General features: G+C 38.2%; 1 protein-coding gene across 1 annotated transcript in view; it reads left to right on the top strand.

Annotated features, from left to right (window-relative positions):
• The first annotated feature begins 214 nt into the window (after positions 1 to 214).
• Positions 215 to 22,308, top strand: part of ube2e3 (ubiquitin-conjugating enzyme E2E 3) — a 46,258-nt gene continuing 24,164 nt past the window's right edge. The window contains exons 1-3 of the mRNA XM_084421987.1: positions 215 to 747; positions 2,274 to 2,480; positions 3,487 to 3,537. Coding sequence (XP_084278113.1) covers positions 2,281 to 2,480; positions 3,487 to 3,537 — 251 coding nt within the window. The 5' untranslated portion in view covers positions 215 to 747; positions 2,274 to 2,280. The remainder of the gene's footprint in view (positions 748 to 2,273; positions 2,481 to 3,486; positions 3,538 to 22,308) is intronic.

Here is a 22,308-nt window from a genome sequence, read left to right as displayed (position 1 = left end):
ATGTTATATAGACTATAGAAGTCCCAGCAGTAGACTATTTTTAATGGCACTAGATAAGTCATATACTATTGTCCATAGCAAAAGGTATTGTAGACTATAAAAAACGAATGCAGACTATACCACTGAGCAGAGCAGAAACTGTAATACTGACTATAGAGAGGTAGAACAGCATACTCAGCATAGAGAAGTACACTCTATAGAGTATAGAGAAGTCGTACAGACTGTAGTGAAGCAGACAATAGAGAAGTCATGCAGTAAGTCATGCAGTGCTGCACAGGGACTCCCACCTGCACTGGAATTCCAGCCAAACTTCTCACCCACGCTCAAAGTTTCCGTGAGCTGATTGCTCTCACCATGGAGCCCTCACAACAACAACATGTCAAAACTTCCTCCTGACGCCACAACATCCCCTCGTTCTCGACGACACGAGACAAGACGGTCGCCGGTGATGTCTTCTTGTCTTCTCCACACGCATGGTGTCACAATTTTAAATCCATCTCAGGTGGAGCATATCGAGAAGTGATACAGATTCACGTTGGTCGTGTGGGACCATCCAACGCGGTAGACGCTTATGTCCACGCGCTGTACAGCGCCACCCGTCGGTTCCGAGTAAAACTGCAGCGCCTCCTCTCCTTCCTACTCTCCAATGTTCACAGCTCGGCCGGAGCCCGTCGTCTTCCCGGCTCCATTTCAACTGGATTTTTAACACTCCTAACCACCCCAGATCAGGACAGGACCACGTCTAAGGTAAAGGAGAAGCTCTAAGGGTGTCGTAGAGTCCACATTAGGCGGGGTAACATCGTCCTTTCTTAGTGTTTTCAGCTCTGAAGAGAGGGGAGCTCGAAACTGACTTCACGCATCAGTTGGTACACCATGCTGATACTGGAGTGCCTCCTACCATAACAAACCTCTTACAAAGGATTTTAAAAGATCCAATCTGAATCTTTTCGCCCCGGCGTGCGTTAAACGACTCGAATTTTCCTCGCAATCCGCTCGCGATATCGCCTTGTTCTCCTAAAGTGAAGGGGGTGGACATGCTGCGAATAGGTGCAATTATTGCTTTCCTTTGCAGCTCTTGAAATCTCCTTCTTCTCAGCGATAGATTCTGCTGGAACAGCCGTGTGTTTTTCTCGTTTAGTCTCATAAGCTCAGCCACTTGCACCTATTCAGCAGATGGAAAGCGAAAAAACTCAAGGCTGTTTTTGCAGAGGAGGGTTTTGTGAACGTGTGATGGTCGCTCTGCAGCTTGTAACATTAAGCGCAAAACTGATACAATGTATCGCGGATCCATGTGAAACGTCATAATGGTTGCAACAATGTTGCCGCTGCGCTATTTACAAATACTATCAGCTCAGTCGATAATGGATTAAGTTGGTGTGTCTGTGGCTTGACGTTTTGTCCTTCTGAATGACAACAGTTTGATGTAATTGGATCGGCTATGGGGTTGCTTGTGTTTTCAGAGTCCAAATATTGGAGTCGTTTTGATTGTAGCGTTCATTCTTTAAACGAATACCTATTTTTAACGTTTACTAGTAGTAAGTATCAATGTATCAAGATACTAGTTGTGACTAGTTGCTATAGTGTTTATTCATTACTAGTATTCATTCCAATAGTGACACCTAACTATTTCTTTTTTTATTAGTTGCATGTTTATGCAGTTCAATTCTATGATAATCTGTGATTCAGATATCAGCTATTCACTTCCAGATAGTATGCAATCCAGCTGTTGCTGGTACCATTTCAAGTTTTACTTGTACCTGTTCATTAGATACCTGTGACTATTATTTTTTTGTTTCTTATATCTATTCATATAGTTGCTAATTTATTTTTGTTTCCTAGAAAGGCCTAATTATTAAGAGACTTGTGTGTATTCTAGTTGTTACTTACATCTTACTAGTCATTTTTAATTTGAACTTTAAAGTAGCCTTTCTGACTTGTGCACACTTATGACTTTTAACAAGAAAGTGTTACTTGTAGAAACTGGTACAGATACCAGTGTTTCTAATAACTAAGTACTAGTAAAGCTGAAGTGGATCAAAATAGATACAGAAATAAATGTTTAAAGAGCTTAAAGAAATTTCTGTGATGCGTCACTTGAGTGTTTGCTTATTTTCCTGGCAATCTCATCAAATATTGCTTCTGTTTGTATTTAGAAACTTAAGGCTTAGGGTTCCAGGCAACATTTGTGATTTTCTTAAACCCCAGAAGAACTTTGGGCTATTCTGTGATCCCAGTCAGCCCTAGTTCAGAACCTCTTGTTGTCCTTTACAAAGGTGGAAAATGTCCAGTGAAAGACAACGGTCAGATGATGAAAGTCCCAGCACCAGCAGCGGTAGTTCCGATGCGGATCAGAGAGATCCTCCGGTGCCAGAATCAGAGGAACAAGAGGAGCGAAAACAACCCACGCCTCCACAACAGCAGAAGAAATCCACCAAACTGTCCAGCAAAACAACAGCCAAATTATCCTCCAGTGCGAAGAGGTAAAGATGCCACTCACTCTCTAGCTGGTTTGAGGATTAAATGTCATTTTGTAAAGTCAGGCATGTATTCTGTCAACACTCCTTTTTTTAATCATCAAGTGTTTCAAGTTTATTTTTGCAATGTGCCAATTAACGGTTTTGCTGTTTTTGCGCCGTGCTTGAGAACAAAAGCACTAAGCTTAGAAAATGACTTAACTGCTTGAGCAAAGAAACCGTATGATGTGTCATCGGCTTATATTTAATGAAGCACACCAAGCAAAAGTTCTCCTGAGACATCGGAAACTTCTACACAAAGTTATTGTGAGGAGCAAGAGAAGCGAGTCAAATCGCTCTGCCTCGTGGTCTCTGTTTTAACCAAGATGCTTTTTTTTTGCAAATACAACGATTCTACCCATAAATTTCATAGCGAGGTGGATTTGGCGCTAAAAACAACGTTAACCAATCAATCCATATCAGCAATCATTAAAACGCCATAGACTTTTCTCAATGTGGGAGGAATGAAAGATCAAACAGTTATTCTTAGAAAATGTCAAAAATCCTGCCCTGGCTCCCTTACATGCTGTTGATAATGCTTTAGTAACAGCACCCGAGCAGTGCATTAAAGCTCTTGTCAAATATGCCGAAGCACACCCCCCTCCCTCCCTCTACCTCATTTGCATATAAGCTTTAAAAGAAAATCTTTTGTGCTTAAAGTGACTTAAACGCGTAGACGAGGGGTGGGGTGTGAACTAAGGGCAGAGGGCTTTGAGCCGAGGTGAAAATCAACGGTGTGCAATGGAGAGAAAGGCAGAAACGACCACGGCAAAGTTTTCCTGTTATGGGATTCGGGTTATGCCTCCGAGAACAAAGAGGAAGCAGCCATGTTAGCTGTGCTGAAGGGAGAGCCAGCCGTGCAGTAAACGCAGCAGAGGTAGAGGGCAGTGTAATTCCCCGGCTGCTTGCAATTCTCACAGCTTTCTCACCATCTCTCCCTTTCTCTTTTCTCTCCCTCGCTTCTCTCTCGCAGAATCCAGAAAGAGCTTGCAGAAATCACTCTGGATCCTCCACCCAACTGCAGGTATGTTATTTAACGCATGCTGTCATTTGATTTCTTTATGGGCTGGTTTAAAAAAGAATCGCTGTAGGAAAGAATTGACTTTCAGCACTAACTGTTGGGAGTTTTTAGACTGCTTTTAAACTGATGGATTCGCTCAGGACGGATGTGGCATTTTGCTCCTCGGCTTCAAAGGGTTAGGAAGGATAGGGCTTTTTTTTTCTTTTTTTTTTCTCCAAGCATTATTGTTACTGATGTTCCTGTGGTCTTGGTGCTGTTGTGTTTGTAATAATATGGCAGATGCTGCTCCAAAGCATATGGCTTTGATTTCACATCCTCATGCTGAACTTACTGCTGAACCCCCATCTGTTTTAATGAGCTGACCTAGAGATGCCAGAACAAGATGAGGGAGCTTTTAAAATCTGCTCTGTTGCTCTTGTTTTTTTCCCCCTTCTTTTCTTTGAAGGATGGCAATTTTCTGATTGTTTCTTGGTCTTTTAAAGTGCTTTCATTCATTGGGCTTTTATTGGAAGAGTCTCCTCTGGTTGGTTATAATGTTAAAAGTCCATAATGGATATGTGTTTTGGCTTTCTGTAATATTGGCAGAGATTTATGCTTATTGATTTATGCCTCTCAAACAAGATTTTATAGATGTTGTGTCATGTATTGGCTATATCTGAGGTGGTTTGATAGTATGAGATTGCATTTATTGAGATCATATTTTAGTGATAGACTGATATACTGATCGTTTTGAGATTATCAGTATTGGTTGTAAACTGCACATTTGGCAGTTTGCAGTTCAGTTTAGTGATGGAACAGAAATGGCATACTTGACTTTTAAATGCCTACATCTCAGTTGCTTAAATAAAGTGTATACTGTTCAAAGGTTTGGGGTTAGTAAAAATGTATACTTTTATTCAGCAAGGATGTATTGATCAAAATGGACACAAGTCTTTTGTAATATTATAAATGTCTTCATGATTTCATACAAATGCTGTTCTTTTACACTTTCTATTCATCAAGAAATGTTTCCTGAACATCAAATCAGCATATTAGAATGATTTCTGAAGGATCATGTGACGCTGTAGACTGGAGAAATGATTCCTTTATCATCACAGGAATACATTTTATTTATATACATTTAATACATTAAATACATTTTAAATTGGATTAAGCCTTGGTGAGACTTCTTTCAAAAACATTTAACACGTCTTACAGACCCCAAACTTTTGAACAGTATATTGCCCACAATTTGTGGTATTGAAAAATCCCCATTGGTTGGTAGTTTGGGTAGAATCTGAACCATCCAAAAAATCTTATACCTGCTGTGTGCAACAAATGCATTTGGCCTTGTTGCTTTTTGTTAATTTAGCAGTCAAGTAGAGTGCTAGAGTGTCTCAGTTACCCAACATCTGATAAAGCTGAGAGCAAGTCCAATGTCCAAAAGCAGGCATTGAATACAGCACATTCATTTGATCCAACGTCATGTCAAAAACACCTCCAGCAACTGGTCTCGGCTCGCTTGACAGGTCATGCACTACTGATACTGCACACTAGGGTTCAAAAATGTACCATGATGTGATTATCTTTTTACAAATTTAAGTACCTGACCCAGATGACAGTTTAGGCAGAAGTATTTATGCATGAGATTCATTATATTTTGACTGTATCATTCTTTAATTTCTCTATGAATTAAATCCAGATTTGATGTTTAACTAAGTAGAGTTATTTGTAATTGCAAAAAAAAATAGCAGCCAGGATCAGATTTTTTTCCCCTTTTATGTTTCACTGAAGAAAGAAAGTCCTATGGGTTTGAAACTACTTGAGGTATAGGAAAAGAATACATAATTTCCATTTTTGGGTGAACTGCTCCTAAGTGCAAATGTTGAGAAACGAATATGCCATGCTTTTTCTGAGAGGGCACAACACAGCGTGCGCTCTGCCAGCCGTGAGATCAGTTCAGCAGCTTGGAGCCGTGAGCCAGAGATGCTGATAATGGTAATTGACAATGCAGGGATTTGGTGGCTTTTCATGGTCGGATCTGTGCAGCCACACAGTTCAGCACACTGAGATGTTTATCCAGTAACGTTCATCATTAGCTCCCTCACTGGCTCTTTTCTCAGACAGCATTTCCCTTGAGCACAGTTTACCTGGAGGCTGACATATTATACTGATTTGTTGGTAATGTGCCACATCACATAGTATCTCTGGGAACATATCAGTCTAGGCTTTCATATGGCTCTGGGTTTATTTCTTACGGTAGGTCTGGGCTTCATTACATGAATGAAATGAAAATTCTATCAGTTATTTACCCTCATGTCATTCCTAACCTGTGCTTATGCTGTTATTTGTTCTGGGCACAACAAAAGTAGACACTTTTTATGCATTTTATTTCACAGCTCTTTCCATAGTGTGAAGTTTACAGTGACCGGATGCTGTCAAGTGCCATAAATGATTAAAAACACCCAAAAAACATTATGAAGTAGTCCATATGACTCATGCACTGTATTTCAACTCCTGAAATTACGCATTTATTATTGGGGGTGGGGGGAAAAAAACGATTCTCCATTGCTTTGTGATTCAATCTTCAAAGATTATGAAACTTCAGATTTGCACAGGATATGCTCTGTGCTCTTTGCTTGACAATGTGCAGTTTCACCAGCTGATATTTCATTGTGTTCTATTCTAAATGCTATATGTAGGCATAATTTATGCCGTTTGAAATGCAGTATATATTCGATACGCGAAACTCACTTATATTGATAGATGTCTGAAGGATGCTTGCTCACGGCATGCAGCTGTGCTCGGCTTCATGTAAGCGAGTAAAGTGCCCATGCAGTGCTATTTTGAAAGTTCCTATTTTAGTTTTGGGGGTCCCCTACATGAATCCAAGGGTAAAAAAAAAAAGTTAGCATTTTCTAATAATATACATTGCAGCATCATCTCTGAAATGGTTCGATAAAGGATCCGTTCTCTCTAAACCCCTCCTTTCCGAGAGCCTACTCTGCTCTGATTGGTCAGATTGCCCAGTCTGTTGCTATTGGTCTACCACTTACAGCGCATGTTGTAAATTAAACTTTACCGTTACCATACCTGAATTTCAGCTCTGGATCTTCCTTAGCACTTAATACACAGTGATACGAACAATGACGATGGCGTCGGTTTTACCGTATCAATTTGAGACAGAGTCCTCATCCCTTGGAAGTGCATGCAAAGGGGATTTGCTTGTCTTCTTAACATGTTGATAACACGAAACAAACTCTTCCAGGCCTCGGCTACAACTACAGTGCTTGAGGGCGAGTCAAAGTAGACATTGTTCAGAGGCAGCCAATGAAGACCATAGACTGGCATTATGCAAATTTGTTACAATCCTACGGTTTGTGCAGGAAGTAAGACTGGAATTACTGAATAATTGGACCGTGAGGTGCCTAAAGATTTCCACCCCTATTTATTATAGCCAAATGGACGTTCAAAAACCGCTAGACTCATGTGCACAGTATACAGCCATCTCGAGAGAATGTTTTGGGTGAGATATTCTTTTAATCAAGCAGTGCTCTGGTTTTTCTGTCAGCTCTCCATCAGAGATTGATAGGGTAAACTGCACTTTTGTCACTGGTTTCACGCTGCTGTTGTAATAAGTGTTTAGGCAGGCAGAGTTACGCTAACATGTTTGAAATGATGTGTTCCAGCATGACTAAAGGGGAAAATGGGTATAGTGATTCACTTATCCAGAGACAAATTCAAATGCTTCAGGTGCTGCCTGACTTTCTGCATTTTCCTTCCAGTTTCTGTCCAGCTACTTGCCCTGTCACTGTAATTTACAATTAGATTCTTACTAAGAAGCAGATTTTTAACAGCGATGTGGAGAGCGCTCTGAGTTTTTAAGCAATCTATTAAAATTCATGCCGTGGAGCGGGAGACCGACTGCTTCCCAGCTCAAATTTGCATGTCTTCATAAAAATAAACAGTAAAACTCAAATCGCCTCTAAAGATGAATGATGAGTGCTATTGAAGCCTTGTGTCCATGCTGAACAGGCAGAAAGAGGAAGAAGTGCAAAAAGGATCCTTGCCCTATAGTCCCATTGAAGCTACTTGCGGATGAAAGTGCATTTGTTTATATACTCAACGACCGCTCTGTAACTTCAGCAGTGGTTTACTGTTTGAATTGTCACATTTGTAAGAATATAACATGTATGAGTTGTAAATAATTCCCCTAAGGCTCTTAATAACCAGAGTGTGTATGTTTGAGGAAGTAAGCGGCTTTGATATGAGCTTGCTTGGTGTGTTACAGTACATCTGTTCAGCCTTGTTTATCCCTGAAGTGTGTGTGTGTGTGTGTGTTAGGACTAGGCTATATGAAAATATCTTAGTTTTTTAATATCAATTATATAGCTTATCCTGTAGAAGGTTGATTTACTTTTTTAGTAAAGAGTAAATGATTAAAGATCTTTAAATTCTTTAAAAACGTGTGTGAACTTGTATGATGACTCAAGTTGAATCATGGAACCGATTAATTGAAGCAAACATTTCAAATTAACATTCATTGCACTCTGCATTTTTGCTGCTGAGGTTTAAATCAGAGACAATATTAAAACGGTTTAATTCTCTAAAACTTGCTGTATAAGAAGCAGCTGTGAATCTAGCTTACTGATGTGGTTTTTCAGAAACTGAGTGGGCAAATAAAAAACACAATAAAATAATCACAATGTTAGTTGAATTATACATTACCAACAAATTAGTATTGCATGTACAGTAAATATCGTGTATCAACCAGCCCTAGTGTGTTTGTGCTGCTTAAAGCATTACACGTGGAATTTTTCTTTTCTTTTCTTTGATAGAATTCCTCTGAGTAATGAGTTGCCATATTGGCCCTCATTATCAAAACCCTCTCAGTTGAGAATTGAGCTTTCATGCTTCTGTTGTGGTGGTTTTTTTTATTCTGTCTAGAGTTTACGTGACCTGTGGCTACAGTGACACAGTATTCGACTTGTTAAACATGTCAGCAGCCCTGGATGAAGGTGTTTAACCACAGTGCTGATGCAACAGTTTGAAACGACGGCTGTAGACAATCCGCTCCAGGATTTCTGGGTTTAATTTTGTTCTTCTTACTTAATAAGGAGTGTGCCATGTTATTGCTTTAATGTTTATCATTTACTATGCTGTTTTAATTTAATCTCAACATTGGTTTACTCAAACGCTCTGCATCATTGGTGTACAGTCTCACCAGTGTGTGAACCATGTGTTCAGGCAGGAATGTTGGCTAGGGGTGCTCCGATCGATCGGCTACCGATCGCTGTCCTTCGATTAATCACTTCTAATGACTCGATCAGGGATCTCTCAATTTGCCGATCTCAGGGACCAATCTGACAGCGCATAAAGACGTGCTTGCTGTAAGAGGTATGGCATACTGTACATGACATGCTTGCAGCGGTGCCATCTCAATTTCTGTCCGGCATGGGTAAAATAATTATAATGCTGAAGGTGAGCTACAATTCATACATCTTTATTAAATAACTCTTGACAAATGAAATCATTTCATGAAAATGAAATGGATTTCATTGAGATTTCATTGATTATTTCATTTATTAAGAATCTTTTGGTTTGCATCTATTAAGTTCCAAATAAAAATTATTATATGAGATGGAGTACCTAAAATATTTAATTCTCTAAATTATGCAAAAATATGCCTTATTAAATAATATTTATTTAATTGTTTAATATATTAACCATTCATTTCAAATCTATTTCAAGTTATCTTTATTTATGCTATTACCATGATGTAAAAATACTTGTACTGATTTCTGCCATATCATAACTAATAGTTTTTTTTTTTTTTTTTTTTTACACAAGTGTTCCACTGTGGATTCATCTATTGACCTGGAAGTGTTCGGCTTGTTTTCTTTATTGATTTGTAATTCAGGCCACTGCTGTAGATTTCACACACTGTCTTTTTTTGTCCTGCTCTGCAAATATTGGAACAATAATATAAAATTTATGGACCGAAAAACTAGACCTTAGATTAAAACAGAAAGCAATTTTATTTTTATTTCTGTCCTCGCACTGCAACACAGAGACACAGTTTAAGGGAATTGCGTCCCACAGTTACGGTGTTTAGACTAATGAAGAGACTCATTACAAAAGTAAGGTTCAGGAACTTTGCGGCCTGTACGGCATAACATACCATCATCGTGGTTATTATTGCAGACTGCCACAGTAACTCCCCTTCATTATGCCTGAATAAAAAAGTGCAAAGACAATGGATGGAAGCAGCGCACGCTGCAAGCCTGCGTGCTGAGACGCTCTGAGTAAATATTTAAAGAGGACTCTTGGCAAGATTGTGTAATTGAGATCTGATGCATACTCATGAATCACAGAAAGCAATCACGTCGCCAATTATGGCCCGGGTTCTCACGTAGCCTGTGCTGATGGTCCTCTCAGCGCTATTACACACGGGTCAGACTCTCCGCAGGCAGTTTGTACACTGAAAAATCCTGCAAATGTATTCAATGCTCAGCAACCCTTTGTCTAAATTGAAAGGTAGCCCTTCAGCAACGGCTCGTTTTCTCAGGGGGTCTTCCTTAACCCGCTTTCTTTCTTCTCTGTCTCTCTCTCCGTATCTCTCTTTTTTTCTCTTTCCCTCGGTGAAGCTCACATTTATTACAGGCTTGTGACAGTGACAGCGTTTATCATGCCCTGGCTCTGGTCCAGCTGTCAGATTCACTGTGGGGCTTTTTTTTTTTTATTGGTGTTGTGTCAGAGAATGTCCTGCGGACAGCCTCACAGCCGTCACAAGACACCCGTCTTTCACACGAAACAGAACAGTACCGCTCAATGAGGTGGTAGTCAACACAAAAATGTATCCGATTTACTTAACGCACGGTTCTGGTCTTATTGTGAATGAATCATGGGTGGACGTTATTTCAATGAAAATTTGTCTCTTTGTAATCTTTAATCAAATTGTGATTCCCCCCTTCCACCTCTTCTAGGCCATTTAGGCTACTGGATAACGTTAACTAATAGCCAAATAGCTTGATGCATGAAATATTTTTTCCCCATAGACTACGCTGGTTCTCTTTAATGTGATGTATTTCACATGAAACGTTAAATAAAGGAAGTAAAATAGGTTTTACACATCTGTTATATTTGATTTTTGTATTTGTCGGTTAACATGCTGATAGCATGCTGGGCAAAATTCTTTTTAGCTCTTTCCCTGCCATTGATGGAAATATCTGTCATTTATGAGACAAAGCTTCCCCGCCATTGACTTAATTTTCCAGCTTTCCGTGTTTTTACTTTTATATGATAGGGGGCGCTATTAGGCATCTTCTGAAAGAGTACTGAATCTCCAGATCAAAAGACATGTGGAGAAGAAGCAGAAACAAGCAATAGCATATGTAAGCAGACGCTTATGTAAAATAAGGCGATCATCAACATTAAACAGCAGATAAATCAAAACTGCCTAATGTTACAGAATGAAATGTCGACCCAGGATGAGCTATAGCACTGTGAAACTTTGGACGTTTTTTTTTATTTATTTTTTATCGCTGGCGGGGAAAGAGTTAAACATTTTTAAATTCATCCCTGCTTAAGCCACACATCTCAAGGTGTTTTTTTACATTCGCATTAATTAATTTAGCAGACACTCTTATGCAAAGTGACTTTATAAGGTGAAGAATAAGGCCACAAATAAGTAAATCAAAATAAATACTAATTTGTGTTTATTTTACATACTTTGGCTAATTTACTATGCTTTTTGCTACCAATAAGAGCGTAGTACATTCTGGTCTGTTTAACATATATTTTTACCATATTTAAATCCTATATCCACAGAACTCTCCATATTTTCCCCCAAAATCATTGCAGAAAAGGTCTGCAGATTTCCTTTAGGCATGCTGATAGTCCAGAGCTCTGATAATATATAGCTTTCTCAACATGTCTTATTCCTTAGCGTGTTATTAAAATAAGTGTCTAGAATGGTGAAGAATTCTTTTTTTTTACTTGTTTGTTGCTTTTGTGCTTGATAAAGGGAATGGTTGGGCAGTCATTTCCTTTGACTGGAACTGCAGACATTACTTCTATTGTGTCAGCGCTCACAAAGGCGAAATGGTCTGAGCCGCGTCTATCAATAGTCAGCGATATCCCTCGCCCCTGTCTCTGAGACTGCCTGAGGAAGCTGGCATGTTTATTTCTGCAGATGGGTGTTAGTGCTTTGACTGCGCTTTGTTGAAGCTGTTATTTTTTTAAGAACGTTCTACCCTCACTGTGATAAAAAGAAGCCATGCGCTTGTCATCTGATTTCCTAAAATTGAGCCAATATCTTGAAAAAGATTAGATGAGTGTTTGTGTTTACTGTGCACAGAGTTTCCATAGTCATGGGAGTTTAAAAAATGCATGTATGTCTTGGAAATTGCTATATTGTGAATTCTTCCTTTTTAGTCTCTACGTTAGCCTATTTGTTTTTGTATAAAATCTTGATACTGTATTACTATTCACAAAAGACTGGAAACAGATATTCATCTGATAAAGAATGTGGGAACCATTAATACGAATTCAACTTATATGCAATCGCAAGTGTGTTATTAACGTAATTTTAAATGCTTTTTACTTTTAGAACTAGTTTATATGTATTTATTTTTTTCTCTCTTTTTTTGTAATGTTTTGTTTTTGTATTTTAAGGTTTAGTTAAGTTAACATGCTAGCATGCTGGACAAAATTCTCCTAGAAAAAATAGCATCTTTTTAAATTCAACCCTGCTAAAGCCACTCACATTTAAATGGCCATTGCATCACATCTCAGTTTTTTTTTTTTTTTTTTTTTACATTTGCATTTATTCATTTAACAGATAGACTTACAAATGAGAATCATCACAATCAGTTTGGAGCTGCTCTCCACAAACATTGCTGTGTCAGTAAAAATAGTCCCGTCATATAATTCGGTGGCTAAAAGAAATGTCCTTGTGCATTGTAATGGAATGAAAACATATTCATAAGGCAAAAGAAGCCAAATTTAAGCGAGTTTGGAGCCCCTTCTTCTCTAGCAGCAATATTAACCCTAGAATTCATTTTCAGATTTGTGTCAGTTGAACCTGAAACCAGGCTAATTGCACAGGGTTTCCATTTCCTTATCCAATTGCTATTCATTCACACAACCCACTGAATAGCTGCTTTTTTAAATATGTAGTTTTGCACATCCCTGTCCAGAACTGTCTGATTTTTTTTTTCTCTCTGGAAATGCAAATGTAGCACTCTTCTAACATTTGGATGTCAAAAGCATGTGTGTACATAAGCAGAACATGTCTGTTGGATTCTTGTGTCCGCCTTGCCTGTTAATGGTGCATGATCCTCCCCCACCCCCACTCCCACACCGCTGAGGGCCATCGCTACATCACCCACTGCTGATAAGACGGGAGAGTCATGTCATGGCTCGACCGTTTGGCCTGGTCTTTAGATAACCACCCCATTGCACCTCACACTGTGACTGTGATAACCAGAACCTTTTCATACACACACACACACACACACTAGGCTTGTTCTCTGGCGCCATTACATCAAATGTGCTGTCCTATACATCTCTTAATGTGGTTGTGGTGGTTACCAATCTTGTTTCACAGATTGGTCGGGATGTGTAAAGGCATGTTGTATCATCTGTATGGTTTTGTGGGCCTGGGTCTTTTTGCACTTTAATAATATTCATATACACTAGTCTGTATCATGATTTGATTAAAGGGATAGTTTGCCAACTATAAAAGTTCTGTCAATTACTCACCCATAAACAGTGATCAACGAACATAAACGAAAGCTCAACCTTCCTTGTTTGACACGTAACAGCAAACTTCATTGGTTCTTGTGGAAGCTCAAAAATGCTAGAGAAACCTGTGATGATGAACCTCATTGGTTGTTGAGCATCAAACAGAGTCTTTGGTAAACCCGCACCCGCAGTACTTAACGACCCGTTCTCCGAGAGCAGCACTGATGTAATTCTGTACCCGACCCGTTTGACATAAAGACCGCGACCTGTCCTCATCTGCACTTGCATTAAATCATCTACATCAGGTAGAACAAATAATTTTCTCATGTAACACAAGCAATCTAACCAACATTATGCATTTTGAGTTGATGCATTTAAAAAAAATAGACACGCAGCCCAACATGGTAATAATTAAAAGAAAAAAATATGAGAATATGCATCTGTCGTGTAAACATTACAAAACTTTCGCCTACATCATGTGAATAATCTGCCCATACAGGCTATTTTGAACAATTGTCCATGATTATGCACATTTGTTAAATCATACCATAGGCTATACAGACGCTTGGAGGTATGAGCCTTTACTGTCATAATATCAGGGATATTTCAGCAAATTCACTCTGTCTCTCCTGAAACGCTGCAGTGTATACTCTATGTGGCCGTTGGTCCTCTTAGCAGCATGAAAAATAAAAATGTTATTCAATTTGGGAATAGGTTATTTGACTGAAGCTGTCAATCACTTTAGTTGCAGTGCACAAACGCTGCTGTGGTTAATGCTGCAAAGCGTGATGCAATTGGAAACCTTTGACGTTCTTTAGACTACAGAGTGTGAACACAAATAAACACGGGACCGTTTGAAAGCAGCTGTCCATCAGTGGGTACCGAATTGAGTCGAAATAGTCTTGGCTATTGGACAAGCAGTCCGCCCGTGCCTATTGATTCCCGACCCGCACCGCAAATGATCAGATATTATTCCACCCGTTACATCATATTTTAGCGGTTTACCCGTCGGGCACCTGCGCAGAACTCTTGCGTCAAGCGAGCATGCTTGAGCTTCCTATTACCAAATTTGAATTCTCCATGTATGTTTGCTGATCAATGTTTACATGTGAATAAAAGGCTAATATTGTCTCTTCCAAAGATTCATATTCATTTTACAATCTCTTTATGAACGTTTTAAAGCATGAGAGTCTTGGGTGACTAGACTGACTAGAGGGACAGAAATCTCTGTTTTCATTTCAAAATATATTCATTTGTGACATGAATGACATGAGGGTGAGTAATTGATGACGAAAGGTTCATTTTTGGGTGAACTAACCCTTTAAGTGCAACCTCTGATTTATTCATCCAAAATTTGCCAAATTCTGTGACATTCCGCAATACAGTAAATTCCATTTTTATGCCTGGAATCTGTGATTCAGTCCACATTTTTCACATCCCAGAAATCATAGATCTCTATTTAAGGGCTGAAGATCATTAAAAGGCTTATAAAGCAAGAATCATTCCCGTTCAGGCTCGTTAAAGTCGGTTATTATTTATTTATAACACCACCGATACTTGAACACACTGTTTAATATGGGGTGTCAGCCACTCTGTTGTTTGCTCTCAAACCAACCCCCCATTTGCTGTGTCTCCTATGGAGACGTAACCTTGTTAGGCCATTACTGCTGCACTATAGCCCCCATGACGCTTGGGCTCTCTGGGGCCGCATATTATGATTCCCGCCGCTCGCTGCTGGGTTATTTGCTTTGTGGTAAAACGAAATTAGCTCCTATTCAACTGATTTCACAGTTATCTTGAGTGTAGACTTAAATGCTCAATAAAGCTCAGTGATTTCTTCATTCTTCACAACTGTACTGTTCATTTTCCTTTGGCTTGTGTTTTAGATGAAGACTGATGAATAATGAGCAGATTTGGGAAGTCTACTAGTGTAGTAAAGTGTAGCTTTGCCTTAAAGAGCTACTTTTCAAAGGTTTTAAATAACTGTTTTCTATTTTAAAATATAATTTATTCCTCATGGCAGAATTGAATTGAATGAAAACAGTTGTGCTGTTTAATATTTTTGTGGAAACTGATTTTTTTGTTAAATTTTCATAAGGACAGTAATTTGATTGACGTAATGTTGCTTACTGAACAAAAGTATCCATTTCTTAAAAAAAAAAAAAACACTTTTCAGCGTTGGTGTGTCTTTTGTCATGCAGCTTTGCAGGATAGCGAGGTGAGACAATAATTAATTGCACTCTTCTATTTTCCTCTCTCCCTCACATACCATTGAGAAATCTGATTTATTTTATTGAATCCATTCGTCACTGTGGGTCATTTTTTATGACACAATGCTACTATTCAGCTTCAACTTTGTTAGATACTTTTTTAGTTTTTTGTAGAGTAACTACTTTTTCCAAAAGGTTAACTTGACTGTAGGTACTTTAAATGTGTGTAACTGTTAATGACAGTTCAGAGTAGCAATAAATGAATATGAGTTATTGTAGTGTAAATTCACTGTGCCAGAAATCAACTTTCGCCCTATTTCTTTAATTAATTAGGCAGCTTTCATCTTCCTGTGATTTTCAGGTTTTACCTGTTGCTCTAATGGAGAAACAAATCATGACAGTTTTATTGTGTGTGTTTATAGTGCTGTCTTGTGACATTAAGCGGTCTCGGATTTAGTAAGAACTATTTCAGACAGATGCAGTAAGTCTGCCAACATGTCCTTATGTAAAGCGAGAAAATGTGTAGCCAAATTTTATCAGATATCTTGATATGGAGTCACAACAACTCAATGCTTTATTGCTTCTTTCATTTTAATCTCACAGATTGTGAAATTTGTGTTTCATAGAAGAAGGAAAGTTGTAAAGGTTTGGAACAACATGAGGGTGAGTAAATGTTGACAGTTTCCAGTTTTGGGGGGTGAACTATTCTGTTTAAGGATGATTTCAATGCTCTTGTCCAAAAAGCGTTTGATTTAAATGCAGTTATAGTTTTGAGAATGGTGTAGTTGTGTAGGAACGTTCCATTGGATTCGAGTATCATGTCAGGACTGTTATGGTAGCTTTAACATGTCATATAAGCAAATTTTTTGCTCACCTGACTGAGTGTCACACATGCTCACCCACCATTTACACCGAGCATGCTTGTGTGTATGTAGGACAAAGGAGAGCCAGGGGTCCTAAAGAGAGCCTCGCTGCTCTGCGCGACTGGGACAAAAGCAGGCAGGCCCTTAGGCCGAACGCAGTCTCTTTCCAACACACACACACACACACACACACAAAGGGAGGATCGCCTTCAAAGCATGTCAGCTCAAATCGATTAGGCATTATCACAGTTCTCCCCTTTGAACTCCACAAAGGTTCTTTTCTTCAGCTCAAAGTGGCTTGTCAAGGAGACGTCCTTCAAAACGCCACTGGTTTTCAGACAGGTTTCTATACTTCAGTCGATAGCACATGCATGTTCAACCTACTTGGTGTGTGACCAGATCAAGGCTGTTTTTGTGTATTGTTTTTTTAAGTTCATGTTATTTTAAAGAATTTGTTTGTGTTGATTTGTACAGAGTAGATTTCAAAAGGAATAATTCACCCACAAATGAAAACTCCATTTCTCTCCCCTATTCGGTCATATTTTTCAGTACATCATAAAATGGATCATCAAAATGCATTTTTAGATCAGTGTTATTTTAGCATGATGTATGTACTTTTGTATTATTTAGTAATATATTTTTAGTAAGTTTTTATTTATTTATTATTATTTAATTTTAATTTTAATTTTAATAATTTCAATTGTACAACCCCAGTTTGGGAAACCCTGGTCAGTTGCCGCTCTTAATGGCCATCAGATATCTCACAATCCACTATTAAAGGGTTAATTCACCCCAAAATTCTGGAATAATATTTTTCATAAAGTGGTAAATTGTGTTTTTTCTGCGCAAACAAAGCACTCGTGTTGCTTCATAAAATTGAGGTTAAACCACTTGGGTCACATGGATTACTTTTATGATGCCTTTACTACTTTACTGGGGCTTAAAAGTGGTAGTTGCGTAGACTGTCAATGGAGGGACAGAAAGCTCTCAGATTTCATCAAAAAGATCTTCATTTGTGTTTCTGAAGATGAACGAAAGTCATACGGGTTTGGAACGACATCAGGGTGAGTAATTAATGACAGAATGTTCAGTTTTGGGTGAACTAACCCTTTAAAAATCCTGACAGATCCCATGGCAACAGGTCTCAGCTGAGGGAGCTCAAAGATCCCGGTAATTCTCTGTCTTTCTCTCTTCTCTATTCTTCTTTCTTGGATGGAAGTTTTAGTCTGCTTGTTTAGTGCTCTGGTGATTTCATGATTGTGAGATCTTAGGCTGATGGTGGGCTTGACGTGTTTAGCGGGGTGAAGCTGCCTTAAAACGCACCGCTGGAGCAGGACGTGTCCTTTAAGCCCAGGAAAACACACATACAGAAGGTCCTGCCATGTCATAACCCGCTAAGGTGTCATGCCGCAGATTGGATTAGGTTCTCACTCATGAAGCATGTGGATGTTTTGCATGTTACAAGTGAGGGCTGAGCTGGAAATGCAACTACTAAAGATTTTTGCGATATCGTTTATAAATTTGTAGCTTTATACAAGAGTTTTAAAAATGTTTTTGAATGAAGTATCTTATGTTCACCAAGGCTGCATTTATTTAATCGAAAATACAGTAAAAATGTTTTTTTTATTGTGAAATATTAATATTATTACTTTTTATTTGAATACATTTAAACATTTAATTAATTCCTGTGCTAAGCTGAATTTTCAGCATCATTACGCCAGTCTTCAGTGTCACATGATCCTTCAGAAATCATTCTAATATGCTGATTTTGAAAATAGTTGTGCTACTTAATATTTTTGGGAAAACTGATACTTTTTTCCCCAAGGATGAAAGTTAAAATGAACAACATTCATTTGAAATTTTTTTTTTTTTTTTTTTACAATGTAAAAATCTTTTGATGTCACTTTTGATAAATGTAATGCTTTCTGAATAAAAGTATTATTATTATTTTTAAATCGGTGACTCTTTAGTTTAGGGTACAATTCTCATTTTATTCTCATATTAACTAGTTGCTTAGCATGCATATTACTAGGATATTGGCTGTAATTGTACATACATATTCTTCAACAATTGACTGGACTATTTATTAATGGTTATTTAATATATAAACACTTCTTCATTTGAATTTTGAGGAAAGTTAATCATATTGTGATAAATCATTACTGTGATTTCTAATATGACTCATACTGTGATATAAGACATACCGTGGTCATACCGCCCACCCTAATTTGCTAACAGATGACTTTACAATAAGCACTAATACGTGTAGGCCATTTGCAGCAGTGACTCTCTCACAGTTATGTGGCGCGTACTCTGAACATGGACTCTGTGTGGTTAGCGCTTAAAAGCTGCTGTAAATATTGCAAGGAGTCGAGAAAACCACTTCCTGTAGCAAGTGCTTCTTAATAGAGGTGACACACACACCTCTCACTCAGGGGTCTCGGGTGTTTATTGCAGATATTATCCAGAATCAGACGGGCACGCTGGAGGATTCATAATAATGTTTGTTTTTCTTCAATACAGCACAGAATTACAGTAATTGTGATTGGAGTAATTGTAGCTCATTGTAGCCTAACAATGGAAATCTCTTCATTCATAAGTGTTTGAGTAATGCCCGCATGAAATGAAAAATCCTTCTATTTGGACTATATATAGATATATATTTATAAATAAAGTGATGATAATTCTGGACTCAAAACATTGACTGAACAGATTAATGCTGGGGTTAAGATAACGGCAGAGGAATGTTTAAATTTCTGTGAACAGATTATGATTACTGTTATTGTTTTATATAAACTGTCTAAACTCAGTGTCTAGTCCTTTGCATCCAAACTGATCTGTAAAATTTCCTTTGACTTTTGCTCATTGACATTGGGACGTATATTCCATATTTATATTCAACATTGTTTTGCTTCCAGTATAAAGTTACATTTGGCATGAAATAGAAATTGCGATCTGTGTAAAACGACTTCTTGAACGAGAATAATGTAGGCCAAGTCGTTGGGAGTTGGGAGGAGAAGAGATTGTTTTTGATTAAAAATTACGAGGGCACAAAAATATAAAAATATTTGCTGAGAAAAAAGTAATTTATAATAAACACTGCAATATTCTCAAAAAAAAAAAAAAGATTTGTCAATTTGACTTCATGGTGACTTGGCTGTGGACTAGTTTCTTGCATGTGTCTGCATGACATTTACCAAGCTTCAAAACTTTTAGGAAAAAACAAACAAACTTTTTTTTACTATTTAGTTGCACGATTAATTAAAAGATTGCAATCTCGGTTTTAACACACACACACACACACACACACACACACGCAATCTCATTCCTATATGACAATGCTTATATTAAACCTTTGACAAAATCACACCGAAACATTAAAATCCGTGAGTCATTGAATCATTCATTCAAACCGAGTTTTTTTTTTACATTTTAAGTAGACTACAGCAATTAACATTTTGTCAGAACCTCTAGTAAATTACGTTATTTTATAAAATTGTCTGTTCAGAATCGTGATCTTTTTGAAACAAACATTGTGCAAAATTATACTATTTATTGGTTTATTTATGCATATATTCAGTTTTATCCCTTTTAGTTTTAGTTCATTTAGTTAATATTGTTGTGGATTTTTAACTAGATTTTTTTTTTACTGAGTTTTACTTCCTGCATTAAAGAATTTTGATTGCACTGTGCTATGAAATGGCTTAAAAACAACTATTCCTGCAGATACAACATGCATATCAATTTGATCCTTTTGTTGAGTGTGTTATCATGCTCTCTCATTCTCTGTTGTCTCTGAATCACTGCCTACAGTCCTGTCATCGTGCGCTCTCAGACCTCACATTCAGCATAGCAAACTCACGCTCAGTGTAATGAATCACTGTCAGCGTTCAGCCCAGACAGAGCAACTTCATCAAATCACACACTAGTTCTTAACCGGCACGGCTGGGTGAACTTCACCCTTAATAGAGAAAGAAATTAACTAGGACTTGCTGCAAAACCTTAAGTAACAAAGATACCCACAGTAATTTTGACACATTTTATTTTGTTTAAGCCTATATGGCTATGGGTTTTATTACCAGATGCCATAGCGATGTAGTTTGCTGTTAGATATCTGTATTCACTGTCCCTAAGGCGAGCTTTGTTGAATGTGTAACTAGTATTTTTAATTTAAAATGTGTATTTAAATCTATAATATGTAAATGTATATTTTGGAAGAAAAAGTGTTCGTTCCACATAATACGCTTTCGGACACTGATTCATAGGATATGTATAAAATCCAGCATCTGATTTCTGTTGTTTTAATGGGCATAAGCATTTCTCAAATCATCTTTCTTAACCCCTGTATAAAAATTCCAGCTCCTTTCTCTTGACATCAAAAAGAGTGGGCATTGCTTAACTTATTCCACTTCCTGTTCCTCTGCTTGGCAGAGGGCAGCCCGGCCGCTCGCGCTGCTTATCTGAGCTGTCAGCCTTCATCAATCTGCTCTACATCATCATCATCACAGGCAGATGCGGCGGGTGAACGCTTCGCCTACTGATGTCTCAGCACAGGTTTATTTATACACACTGGCCATATTGACTCAGGGCTTATTTTTGCCTTAGTGGCTTTTCATGCTGAGCAGAGAGAGGCAGCACTCGTCCAGGGGTCCTGTATCAATGCACTTCAGACCACTGAAATCAATAGGCCCATCTCCACCAATAGTAAGGATTCCAGGGCACACAACATTGGTATTGGTATCAACCAAACAACCTCTTTATTGGAGATCTGAATGTTGCTGATAATTATGTATTTGTATATATATAACACATTAATATACACACGTTTTACTTAAAATTGTATTTCCATATATCATTAGTTTTGTCAAATAAATTATTTCAAAGATAAAATTGTATTTCCATATATACATATTTAACGTATATAAAATGTTATCTTTAGAATATTTTACTATTATATTAAATTTTTTATATATCAGTAGGTTCATCTTTATTAATTAACATACATACTATATATATACACTCACCTAAAGGATTATTAGGAACACCATACTAATACTGTGTTTGACCCCCTTTCGCCTTCAGAACTGCCTTAATTCTACGTGGCATTGATTCAACAAGGTGCTGAAAGCATTCTTTAGAAATGTTGGCCCATATTGATAGGATAGCATCTTGCAGTTGATGGAGTTTTGTGGGATGCACATCCAGGGCACGAAGCTCCCGTTCCACCACATCCCAAAGATGCTCTATTGGGGTGAGATCTGGTGACTGTGGGGGCCATTTTAGTACAGTGAACTCATTGTCATGTTCAAGAAACCAATTTGAAATGATTCGAGCTTTGTGACATGGTGCATTATCCTGCTGGAAGTAGCCATCAGAGGATGGGTATATTGGTGGTCATAAAGGGATGGACATGGTCAGAAACAATGCTCAGGTAGGCCGTGGCATTTAAACGATGCCCAATTGGCACTAAGGGGCCTAAAGTGTGCCAAGAAAACATCCCCCACACCATTACACCACCACCACCAGCCTACACAGTGGTAACAAGGCATGATGGATCCATGTTCTCATTCTGTTTACGCCAAATTCTGACTCTACCATCTGAATGTCTCAACAGAAATCGAGACTCATCAGACCAGGCAACATTTTTCCAGTCTTCAACTGTCCAATTTTGGTGAGCTCGTGCAAATTGTAGCCTCTTTTTCCTATTTGTAGTGGAGATGAGTGGTACCCGGTGGGGTCTTCTGCTGTTGTAGCCCATCCGCCTCAAGGTTGTGCATGTTGTGGCTTCACAAATGCTTTGCTGCATACCTCGGTTGTAACGAGTGGATATTTCAGTCAAAGTTGCTCTTCTATCAGCTTGAATCAGTCGGCCCATTCTCCTCTGACCTCTAGCATCAACAAGGCATTTTCGCCCACAGGACTGCCGCATACTGGATGTTTTTCCCTTTTCACACCATTCTTTGTAAACCCTAGAA

The sequence above is a fragment of the Rutilus rutilus genome (genome assembly GCF_951802725.1).
Source record: "Rutilus rutilus genome assembly, chromosome: 10".
In the NCBI taxonomy this organism is placed as follows: Eukaryota; Metazoa; Chordata; class Actinopteri; order Cypriniformes; family Leuciscidae; genus Rutilus; species Rutilus rutilus.
This window is presented reverse-complemented; position numbering and strand designations above follow the sequence as displayed.